This window comes from Sarcophilus harrisii, chromosome X (genome assembly GCF_902635505.1).
Source record: "Sarcophilus harrisii chromosome X, mSarHar1.11, whole genome shotgun sequence".
Lineage (NCBI taxonomy): Eukaryota > Metazoa > Chordata > Mammalia > Dasyuromorphia > Dasyuridae > Sarcophilus > Sarcophilus harrisii.
The window spans coordinates 24,043,108-24,055,692 of record NC_045432.1 but is presented as its reverse complement, the minus strand read 5'-3'; the positions used below and the strand labels follow the sequence as shown (position 1 = coordinate 24,055,692).

General features: G+C 42.0%; 1 protein-coding gene across 1 annotated transcript in view; it reads left to right on the top strand.

Annotated features, from left to right (window-relative positions):
- Positions 1-12,585, top strand: part of IL1RAPL2 (interleukin 1 receptor accessory protein like 2) — a 48,394-nt gene that overhangs the window by 19,319 nt on the left and 16,490 nt on the right. Inside the window, exon 4 of the mRNA XM_031944558.1 lies at positions 9,611-9,781. Coding sequence (XP_031800418.1) covers positions 9,611-9,781 — 171 coding nt within the window. The remainder of the gene's footprint in view (positions 1-9,610; positions 9,782-12,585) is intronic.

Here is a 12,585-nt window from a genome sequence, read left to right as displayed (position 1 = left end):
CAGACAAGTCACTTGACCTCCCTGGGCCTCAGTTTCCCTCTCTGTAAAATAAGATGAAGCAGATAGCCTCTGAGGTCCTTTTCAGGTCTAGATTTAGGACCAATTGAACTTTGTTGCAGAAGAAAAAGCCATCGGTCTCAAAGACCAAGCGTCCAGATAGGAAGCTTCTCCCCACCTCAATTAGGTCAGATTAGCAGTGCAGTATAGGAGACGCTCAATGCTTACTGCTGAGCCACCCAGCAGGCAACAGACACTTCTCCACACCCTCTTTGCCCCAGCAGAAGCTGCCCTGTTCAACATCCATTTGCAACGGCGTACCCTATCGCCAAGTCCTGGAGTGACCAAAGGCTTGTCAGAGATCATCTCATCCAACTCTCTTATTTTTCAGAGGGGGAAACTGAGGCCTTGGGAAGTCAAGCGATTTGCCTAAAGTTATTAAGCATTAGAGGCAAGATTTGATTCCAGGTCCTTTTTCTCCAGAGCTAGCTCTTTCATTGTATCTGGTCTCTCACTAGCTACCTTGAGCAAGTGATTTACCCCTTATCCGGCCCTCAGTTTCCTCATCCATAGAATGGAAGAGTTGGATTAGTTAGCTTTTTGGTCTTCTTCCAGCTCCAGAGCCATTAGGCTATAATTCTAGAAGCCTGAGAAAATATTCTGCCCTGGATTATGCAGTGATTTTAGGAGAGCAGCGCTAGCTGGGGAGCGGAGTATCACTGTGACCAGGAAGGGGAGACGGCCACCTCCCAATCTGGATAAAAGTGGCAACAGACAGTACAGGTTTGTTTAATGTGGAGAGGCAGTTCAGGTTGTTAAATGTGGAGAGGCAGTTCAGGTTGTTAAATGTGGAGAGGCAGTTCAGGTTGTTAAACGTGGAGAGGCAATTCAGGTTGTTAAATGTGGAAAGGCAGTTCAAGTTGTTTGTTAAATGTGGGGAGGCAGTTCAGGTTGTTAAATGTGTTCAGGCAGTTCAGGTTGTTAAATGTGGAGAGGCAATTCAGTTTGTTAAATGTGGACAGGCAGTTCAGGTTGTTAAATGTGAGGAGGCAGTTCAGGTTGTTAAATGTGGGGAGGCAGTTCAGGTTGTTAAATGTGTTCAGGGAGTTCAGGTTGTTAAATGTGGAGAGGCAGTTCAGGTTGTTAAATGTGTTCAGGCAGTTCAGGTTGTTAAATGTGGAGAGGCAGTTCAGGTTGTTAAATGTGGAGAGGCAATTCAGTTTGTTAAATGTGGACAGGCAGTTCAGGTTGTTAAATGTGGAGAGGTAGTTCAGGTTGTTAAATGTGGAGAGGCAGTTCAGGTTGTTAAATGTGGAGAGGCAGTTCAGGTTGTTAAATGTGGAGAGGCAGTTCAGGTTGTTAAATGTGGAGAGGCAGTTCAGGTTGTTAAATGTGGGGAGGCAGTTCAGGTTGTTAAACGTGGAGAGGCAATTCAGGTTGTTAAATGTGGAAAGGCAGTTCAAGTTGTTTGTTAAATGTGGGGAGGCAGTTCAGGTTGTTAAATGTGTTCAGGCAGTTCAGGTTGTTAAATGTGTTCAGGCAGTTCAGGTTGTTAAATGTGGAGAGGCAGTTCAGGTTGTTAAATGTGGGGAGGCAGTTCAGGTTGTTAAATGTGGGGAGGCAGTTCAGGTTGTTAAATGTGTTCAGGCAGTTCAGGTTGTTAAATGTGGAGAGGCAGTTCAGGTTGTTAAATGTGTTCAGGCAGTTCAGGTTGTTAAATGTGGAGAGGCAATTCAGTTTGTTAAATGTGGACAGGCAGTTCAGGTTGTTAAATGTGGAGAGGCAGTTCAGGTTGTTAAATGTGGAGAGGCAGTTCAGGTTGTTAAATGTGTTCAGGCAGTTCAGGTTGTTTGTTAAATGTGGGGAGGCAGTTCAGGTTGTTAAACCTGGAGAGGCAGTTCAGGTTGTTAAATGTGGAGAGGCAGTTCAGGTTGTTAAATGTGTTCAGGCAGTTCAGGTTGTTTGTTAAATGTGGGGAGGCAGTTCAGGTTGTTAAATGAGGCAGTTCAGGTTGTTAAATGTGGAGAGGCAATTCAGGTTGTTAAATGTGGAAGGCAGTTCAGGTTGTTAAATGTGGGGAGGCAGTTCAGGTTGTTAAATGTGTTCAGGCAGTTCAGGTTGTTAAATGTGTTCAGGCAGTTCAGGTTGTTAAATGTGGAGAGGCAATTCAGTTTGTTAAATGTGGACAGACAGTTCAGGTTGTTAAATGTGGGGAGGCAGTTCAGGTTGTTAAATGTGTTCAGGCAGTTCAGGTTGTTAAATGTGGAGAGGCAGTTCAGGTTGTTAAATGTGTTCAGGCAGTTCAGGTTGTTAAATGTGGAGAGGCAATTCAGTTTGTTAAATGTGGACAGGCAGTTCAGGTTGTTAAATGTGGGGAGGCAGTTCAGGTTGTTAAATGTGGAGAGGCAGTTCAGGTTGTTAAATGTGTTCAGGCAGTTCAGGTTGTTAAATGTGGAGAGGCAATTCAGTTTGTTAAATGTGGACAGGCAGTTCAGGTTGTTAAATGTGGAGAGGCAGTTCATAAAGACCAGTAAATTAAGATTAAGTGCCAATTCAGTGAGACTGGGGAATGAGACAGTCGGTTTCCTACTTGGTGTCTGATACTTAACAATTACCACCATACTAAGAATAAGAATAAGAATAATAGCTCACATTGCTACAGCTCTTTAAGATTTGCAAAGGACTTTACAAATATCACTTGGTTAATAAACGTCACCACTTCCCTGGGGTTTGTTGATTGATCCTGGGCCAGAGAAATAGTGAGAAGCAAGGCAGAATTGAAAGAACACTGAACTGAGAATTAGGAAATATGTGGGTCTGAGTCCTGCTTGGGATACTACCTCAGTGGGTAACTTGGGCAAGTTCACTCTAGTTTTCTCATGTATAAAACGGGATGATAATAATACCCATAGTGCTTCCCTGCCAGGGTCGCTCTAAGGACCAAATAGGATCATGTATTGTAAAGTGCTGATTTAGCCTGACGATCTAACATTACTTCTTATCATTAAGATGAAGGTGATTGGGGGCAAATGCTGAAGGAAAGCCAGGAATCTGGGAGAACGGGGTGCAAGGCTCTGGCCCCAGTGTCGCAGCTGCCAAAAGAGGCCATTGGACTAACTTGTTAGCACCTGTCCATTTGTATGAGGGAGGGGGTGGTCACTCTTCTCTCCTTCCCTCCCAGCTTAAGGATCCTGTTACAACTGTACCATAAGCAGAGCAAGACACCAAACCTCGATTTCATTGGATAGAGGCCCAGAGACCCAATTATTCTCTGTCCTCTGATTGGTGGACAATAGGGAGTAGCTAGTCCAGGAGACTAACACCAACCTGAAAATAGTTGTTGGAAAGGCCCCAGGTGACACAAGGGAGTCTGTAGCAAAGGTCTCTGTCTCTCCTTCCCTTAAGCCTTGGTGGCTCCACCCCCAACTGAGGAGAAAGAGTGTTAGAAGTGTTAGCTTGGGGTATCTCTTCTTGTCATTCATAGCCAGTCTGTCAACAAGCATTTTTAAGTACCTACTATGTGACCTTGCCCTGTGCTAAATAAAAAAAAAGACAAAAGACAGCCCCGTTTCTCAGAGAGCTCCCAGCATGCAAGCAAGCAAGCTTCATAAAAACTCTTGTGATAGACAGGATAAATTAGAAATGTTCAGCAGACAAAAGGCATTAGCATTAAGAGATACCAGGAAGGGCTTTCTGTAAAAAGTGGGAATTTAACTGAGACTTCTGGGAGCCAAGTGAGAGCACTCTGGATATATGGGATGGCCAGAGGAAGGCACAAACTCGAGAGATGGGGTGTTGCGTGCTAGAAACCCCAAGGAGAACATGGGAGGTACAAGAAGACTGGCCAGGTAGGAAGGGGCCAAATTATGAAGGACTTAAAAGCCAGAGGATTTTGTATGTGATCCCACTGGAGGTGGATACAGGAATGAGATGGTCAGATCTGTGTTAAAAAAGCATTTTGACATCTGAGCCGAGGAGAAACCTGAGGCAAGTTATTGCAATGGTCCAGGTATAAGATGATGAATATCTCTACCAGAATGTCAGTGGTATCAGAGAAGAGAAGGCGGCATCCACTTGAGGTGTTATATAGAAACAAACAGGATTTGGCAGCCGGTTGGACATAGAGGGAAAGAAAGAGCAAACATGGATTGCCCTAGGTTGGATAGATGAGCAACTGAGAAAATGGTGAAACCCTTGACAACAATAGAGAATTCAGGAAGAGGTGAGGGTTGGGGTGGAGGGAGGAAGTGAATGAGTTCATTTCGGGACATATTGAATTTAAGATATCTACAGGAAATCCAGTTTGAGATGTGAGAATGAAGCTAAGGATGGAGGCTATGGATTAATAAGTGGCTCTGGGAATCATTGGGCATAGAGATAATATGATCTATGGGAGCTGATGAGATCATCACCAGGGACAAGAGAAGAGGACTCAGGATAGTCTTGGGGGATGCTTGCTATAATTGGGCACAATCTAGATGAAGATCCAGCAAAAGAGACTGAGAAGAAACCATCAGATGAGGTAGGAGTACAGAGAGAATAACATCACAAAAACCTAGAAGGAGTAGGTATCAAGGAGAAGAGGGGACGATCTGCAGAGTCAAAGACTGTGGAGAGGTCAAGAAAGAGGAGGATTGAGAAAAAGCCATTGGATCTGGTGGCTAAGGGATCACTAGTAAGTTTGGAGAGGAAAGTTTCTGAGAAATGAGGAGATTGAAAACCAGACTGTAGAGATTTAACAGACTGAGAGGCAAGGAAATGAAGGCACAGATTGTAGAAGGCCTTCTCAGGGATTTAGCCAAAAAAAGGAAGAAAAATAGAGGGTTTTGGGGGGGAGCAATAGGGAATAACTAATCCTGAAGACTCTAATGTCAACCTGAAAAGTAGAGGATAGATCCTCTAGACAGCTGCCAATAATCTGACCTTGCCACTCATCAGATCCAAAATCTTTGCTAAATTCCCATTGCCTCTAGGCTAAAATTCAAACTCAGCCCAAAGGCCCTTCACAACATGGCTCCAATCTACCTTTCCAGTGCCTCCAGTTCCTTCGGCACAGTAACTTGCCTAAGGTCTCGCAGTAAGTGTCTGAGTCCCGATGGGAATCCAGGTGTTCTTGATCCCAAGTTCAGCACTCTATGCTGTACAAAGTCAGATCTTTAAGATTCGAAGTTGCAGAGTGGGGCCCGCCCAACCTTTGGTAGAGGCCATTTCTTCATCAGAAAGTCCCTATTCCAATGAAATCACATGGCCAGACCTAAGGGAGGAAATAAAGCTGGAAAACATTGGTCGGCTCCAGATTGTGGAGGGCCATACCAGTCAGGATGTTTGAATTTCATTCTAGAAGCAAGTTTTCGATCCAGAGAGTGACATAGTTGGATCTGCTCTTTCGAAATAACCATCTGGCAGCTGTGTGGAAGAGACGTTGGAGAGGAGAAAGATTGAGGCCAGAGGGGTCAATTATGAGGTTATTCCAGTGGTCCGAGAGAACGGCAACGGGGGCCACGTGGCGACTGTGGGAAGGGGAGACAGAGGGACGAATGCACGAGATATAGGTGAGACAGATTCAGAGACTGATTAGCTCCGAGGATGGAGAATATAGTCGAGGACCGACTCTAAGCTTATGAATTTGGATGCCTTGGAGGAGAGTGGAACACTCCACAAAAAGAAAAAAAAAAGGATGACTGGGGAGGAGGGGCAGTTTGAAAGAGTTTAGTCCAGAGTCCTCTTGCACAAAAGCTCATTAACTTAGCCTGGCAACACGGCTGCTTTAAATTACCATTTGGTTTTAAAACAATTTTCTCGACCTTCATGTTAACCTTCTTTGCTATATCCATCCTGCTTCTCTTTGAGAGCAACAGCTGCAGCTATTGAAGCCATGTTCTTGGCTGCTGCCATGGGTTGGAAGTGTCCTTTTTATCTCTGGCATCTGTGCCACTGATAGGTTAGAGGCTGGCATCCTCGAGGCTAGGTCAGCTGACCTGGCCGCTTTCGTCCTTGCTCTTGCCTCTATGATCCCAGTCACTTTTTGTTCAACTCTCAAAGAGTTAACTAAAATATAAGTTAGACAGCCTCGAGACCAGGACCCAGCTCCAGAAGGTACAAAGCAGCCTCCACCTCACTTGGGTGCTACTAGTGAACGAACTCTAGGCTGAAGCAAATAGGGATCCCAGAATGCCATGCTCTGTCATGAGTTGATGTTTTTACTCCACGGGCTTAGAGATATAGAGCTTAAAGAGACCTCAGTGGCCATTAGTCCAGTCCCTCATCTTACCGATGAGACAGCTGAGAGTAAGAGAAGTGAATTGTCTGTAGAAAAGCCCTGGCAGCACGGTGGATGATAAAATACGCGGCCTTAAATCAGCAAGACCCAAGTTCAAATCTGGCCTCAGACACTTGTTCCTTGTTGGATCATGAACAAGAAGCTTAACCTCAGTTTCCTCATCTGTAAAACAGAAATAATAATAGCACCTACCTCGTAAAGTTGCTAGGAGGATCCAATGAGATAATGCTTGTAAAGTCCTGGCACGTAGCAGGCACTTTATAAATGTTTCCTTCCTTCCCTGGGAAGCCATCGTGCCAGGCTGTGGTCAGTGGCAAGGACAAGAATCTAGAAATTCAAACAAATAGCCACACTCAGTGTAGTCAGGAGTCCAGGAGGTCTTCGGAGACTTAAACTACTAATAGCGATCAGAGCTCTAAAAAGCCAGTGGATTAGAGATAATCAGGCAGCAAACATTAATACAAAGAAAAAAGCTCGCTCGCCGTCATGGGAGAAATTATATATAGTTATAAAAACTTACCCAAAAATATTTTGGTAATTGGGGTGGGGTCAGTAGTAACTAGGAGAGGTGAAGAAGGAGTACTTTGGGGATGGAGGGACAGCCACTGGAGAGAGATGGAGATGGGGGCTAGATGGTCATGTATGAAGGATCTCACAAGACTGGATCACAGAGTACACAGAAAGGAGTAATGTCAAATAAGGAAGCAGCAAGCAGCTGAAAACTCCCACCCCTCTCCTAGACTGGAGCTGTATCAAGTCTTGGGAAGTCCAGTCTCTTCTCATGTGAATTTTGTTCAAGGCTCTCAGAAGGCCCCTTTAAGCAGGATGTCCTTCTCTTATGTAACCAAAGAATCGCCAAAATGTGCATCCTCCAGGGAATCGGGTAATTCCAACAAGGTATCTAGTAATCTTTCCCAGACAGAAACAATGAACAATACTGACTACTGCCCAATTCCAGGCACCATCTTGATGTGGCAAGCCAGATGTTCATTCCTTCATGTCCTTTCTGCAAGGCAGAGATGGAGATACAGACTAGCCCAGTAAGGGAGTTGGAACACTGTCATCCGACTTCCACAATCTCTACATGACTAGGAACTTCTCTTAGGGATATCTAGGGGGAGCTACCTTTGAGTATGCTTACATGACCATCATTCCTATTACACTTTCAGTAGGAGGAAGGAAGTCAACCGCATCATTCCCATATGAGAAGAACTTCATTCTCTAAGTTATCTTTTGGTTGGGCTTCAACGTTATTCTCAATGTATACTTCCCTCTTTTTAACAGAAAATAAAAATGCATTTTTTGGAAACAGGTCCAGGAACATCATCCTTTTTAATTTACAGATCACTCGAGCTTAAAAAGTATTATGGTTTTATATCATTCTGCCATCATTACTTTAATTCCTTGATTTCCCCCCTCATTTTCTAATTATAACTTTTTATTGACAGAACCCATGCCTGGGTAATTTTTACATTATCCCTTGCACTCACTTCTGTTCCGACTTTTTCCCTCCCTCCCTCCACCCCCTCCCCTAGATGGCAAGCAGTCCTATATATGTTAAATATGTCGCAGTATATCCTAGATACAATCTATGTGTGCAGAACCGCACAGTTCTCTTGTTGCACAGGGAGAATTGGATTCAGAAGGTAAAAATAACCCGGGAAGAAAAAAACAAAAATGCAAACAGTTTACATTCATTTCCCAGTGTTCTTTCTTTGGGTGTAGATGCTTCTGTCCATCATTGATCAATTGAAACTGAATTAGGTCTCTTTGTCAAAGAAATCCACGTCCATCAGAATACATCTTCATACAGTATTGTTGTTGAAGTAGATAATGATCTGGTTCTGCTCATTTCACTCAGCATCAGTTCATGTAAGTCTCTCCAGGCCTCTCTGTATTCCTCCTGCTGGTCATTTCTTACAGAACAATAATATTCCATAACATTCCTATACCACAATTTACCCAACCATTCTCCACTTGATGGGCATCCACTCATTTTCCAGTTTCTAGCCACTGCAGAAAGGGCTGCCACAAACATTTTGGCGCATACAGGTCCCTTTCCCTTCTTTAGTATCTCTTGTCCCCCCTCATTTTCTATAGAGAAATAAAACTTGTAAATACTGCTCACAGTTTTCCAGTGTGGCCCTTGTAAATCCTATGCCATGATTAGCTGTGGCTTCATTAAATGTTTCATTTCCCAAAAAGAATACAAGTCCATTTTGTCTTTGATCATGTTGGCTCCGAGCCTCTCCCACAAAGAGGAGAAAATGTATGATGTAAAACAGTAATTCCCCAACTACATGTGAAGAGGGAAAAACCCCAAGTGGCAATACTGCCAGAGGGCACGTTTTAAAACAAAGCCTTCTTTTGGAAACTCTGGTCTAAATCACTGCCTAGGAGATGATGAATAGGAAGGAGAAAGCACTGTGGACCTACAGCTCAGCTTAGAATCATGGGAACCTAGAGGTAGGGACTTCGGAGACTCTCTTGACTAACTGCCTCGCTTTAAAAAGGAGGAAACTGAGATCCAGAGAGATCACAGGTTCCTAGATCTGGAGTGGGAAGAGATCAAAGAGGCCATCCTCTCACTTTGGAGGGGGACACAGCTTGCCCAAAGTCACCCATAGGCTCAGAGATCTAACTCCTTATTTTAGAGGACCCCCTTATTTTTACAAATAAAGAAAGCAAAAGACTAGGGAGAGGAAGTAACTTATGGAGCACCACACAGTAAGTATCAGAGGTGGGATTTGAACCTAATTCTTTCAGAGTCTGATCCTAGTGTTCTCTTCACGATTTGGCGCTGTTGCTATTTAGCCCCCATAGCCATGATTCAAGGCTTGCCATTTTTCTCCTGGGCTAGAGTTCATTCTGTGCTCTGGATCCCAGCTTCATAACTGTGTTTAAGACCCCACATGGGGTCTCATACCTGAATGTGGGGAGTCACCAAATTAGGATTTGTTATCTGTAAATACCTACATACCCAGAATCGCACACAAATTTCTTGGATGCAAGGCGGTCACGAATGGAAAAATTGTAAGAAACCCTGTCTAGAAGATGATGAAGCTGTTACACGATCCTTGATTTTGACCTTTTTTGTTCTTTCTTCTTCACAGAGGTCCATTTCGGGGCAGCCCCATTTATGGCCTTAAATGGGATGTGTGGGCCAGGCTCTTCTTTAGACATATGACATGTTCTTTGATTATTCCTATTATGTAAAACCACCACAGAGAATCATGTTGATTCCAATCTCTGGCTGCTTATATCTTTTTTGGTCCTTTCACAAACACCCAGCTGTGAATACTTCTAAGTCTCTTGTTGTTTATTCCTTTTCAGACAACAAGGAGTATGACGCCTACCTCTCTTATACGAAAGTTGATCCTGATGCTTTAGACTGCGATAACAATGAAGAAGAACAATTTGCTCTTGAAATACTACCAGACGTCCTGGAAAAACATTATGGTTATAAACTGTTCATCCCAGATAGAGACCTGATCCCCAGTGGAAGTAAGTACTTTTGGAATTCCAGACTCCAGCTATTCCATTTCTCAGTAGATGTCCCGTGTGTTATATAATAGAGTTGATTAATTACAAATCCCTTCTTTGGTAATACTGTTCACAAAATGCAAATGCCCTCCTTTCATTTTTTATACATCCAAGAGAACGAGTGAGTCGCAACAGGTAAAAGCCACCAGAACTCCTGAAAGTCATAATGACAGCTAGACTTGCAGACGTTCTGATTCCTCCACTGACACTAGTTCTGTGACTGTGAACAAGATCCTTTAACTGAGCCTCAGTTTCCTCATCTGAAAAATGAGGATGGTAGTCTTGATAACCTACCCATTCTAGCTCTAAATCCAGGATCTTATGTTTGTGACCCTGCCCGAGTCCCTTCCCCTCGCCAGACCTCAGTTTCCTCTTTTGTAAATGAAAAGAGTTGAACTAGATGGTCTCTGAGGTCCTTCCAAGTTTTAGCTGACCTAATGTGTACCCCTGGATAAATCACTTAATCTCTCTCTGCCTGTTTCCTCATGTGACAAAATGAATTGATGGGACTAGATTGGTCTCTAAAATCCCTTCCTGCTCTAGATCTTTGACCCTATGTCTCTCGGCAAGCCATTTACCTAATTTCTACGCCTCAGTTTCTTCATCTGGAAAATGAGAGTATTGGATTAAATAACTGCTTAACGTCCCAACATTAGCTCTATGATCCTAGAAGATGCTGTTTTACTGGCAAAAGCAATAGACAGGCAACTGACTCAGAGTCTTTCCTCTATTTGTCATTTAGACAGTTCCTTTTCAGCAGAGGTTTTATAAGATCCACTTTTCTCCTCAGCTTCCATGTCTTGACCTTCGTGAGATGCTAAGTGCTTCTTGAATTCATATTGGGAGTGTGGTTTACAAATGGTAGCTGAGCCTTCACCGGGCTATTTATTAATTTGTTCTTTTGTTCTGGAAAAAGAATGCTGGTTTTCCAAAATGGAGATCAGCTTATCATCCTAATGAGAGAAACCTTTTCCAATATGTAAAATCCTCTTCTATTAAAGACTTCTTTAAAGTCGTAGAAGATGTCCTTTCTCTTATATTTATGTAGATACTTCCAATTACTATAGATGACTTCGAATGGATGGTTTTAGGCTCTCCAGAATTCTTTCTAGATTTCTGGAATTAAACATGGAATATGGCAAGTAAAGCTTTTGGAGAGAAGGGATACACTCCTTCCAAAGTGGGTTGGTGAAAGGTGCTGAACCCTGTGTGTTTGAAACTATAGTATATACGATAACATATTTAACATGTATATGACTATCTAGGGGAGGAGGTGGAGGGAGGGAAGGGAAAAGTCGGGACAGAAGTGAGTGCAAGGGATAATGTTGTAAAAAATTACCCTGGCATGGGTTCTGTCAATAAAAAGTTATCATTTTTAAAAAAGAAACTATAGTACATATTGGAAATATGCTTCCAGGACACAATCCACCCTTGCTCATTATAATAATGTTCACTGAAGGATGTGGTACAGTGGAAAGAGCACTGGCTCTGGAGTCTGAAGACTTGAGTTCATATCCTTAGTCCCTTCACCTCCCTGAGCCTGTTTTCTATTCTATAAAATGATAGCGTGGGTCTTGTTGACCTCAGACCAGGTCTTCCTTCCAGCTCTAGATCTGAAATCTTGTGCTTGACACTTGGCAAGTTGCTTTACAGGAATGCCTCAGTTTCCCCCTCTATAAAATGAGAGGGTTGGACTATATAGTCTCTAAGGTCCCCTTTAGCTCCAAATTTATTCCTACACCAGAAAAAAAGAGCCATATTAAAAGCTGAAGATCTGATTTAGTACCAAAGGACCCAAGCCTTCCTTCTATAGCCCAGATCAGATTTGACACAAAGATTCACACACAATAACACCAAGATAACACAAAGATTAACACAAAGTCAAATGAGAAATTGTACTGGAGTCTTTTAAGCCTCAAGCTGAATCTGAAAAGTAAGGGTAGATGAAAGTGGAAGTCATGATCTCTAATAAGGTAATAGTAAAAAATAAATAAGCAATCAAAAATCCAACATAGTTAAGAGACAAGAAAGAAGCAAAGAATATACATTATATATAAATAATGGAAGGTTATCAATAAGAAATACATATGCACCAAATAGTGTTGCATCTTAGAACTTAAAAGAAATGCTAATAGAAATAAATAGTAAAACAATAATTCATGAATTTCATGTGCCCTTTTTGAGACCTTATTCAATCTAATAAAGTTTTCTAAAAAGTTAAAGACCTGAAGAGGAATTTAGAAAAAATAGAATTTTTATGATAACTAAAAAGGAACAATAAAAAGTATAAATATACTTATAAATATAAATTTTTTCATCTTGGCATGGGACTTTTACAAAAGCTTGTCAATACTGTATATTTAAAAAAACTACCAAAAAAATAGTGATATTACACCTATACTTTCCAAGCCTGAGTGCAATGAAAATTGGAATCTATATAGGAAATTTAAAGACAGGATTAGATGTAGAGCTAAAATAATATAATCCTAAAAATGAGTTTAAGTCAAAGAATAAATCGTAAAAACAAAAAACAATGAATCAAAAACAAATAGCAATGTGATGACATACAAATCAAACCTTTTAGGATACAATCAAAGCAGTCCTTAGGGAAAATATGTCTCTAAGCAACTTCATCTCAACAGCTTCAACCATATAAAGAAATAAAAGTTCAATGAATTGAGACTGCAATTAAAAATATCTAGAAAGCCACCACATTTAAAACTTCCAAAGAAACAAAAAAATTCAGAAAATCAGAAATGAAATAG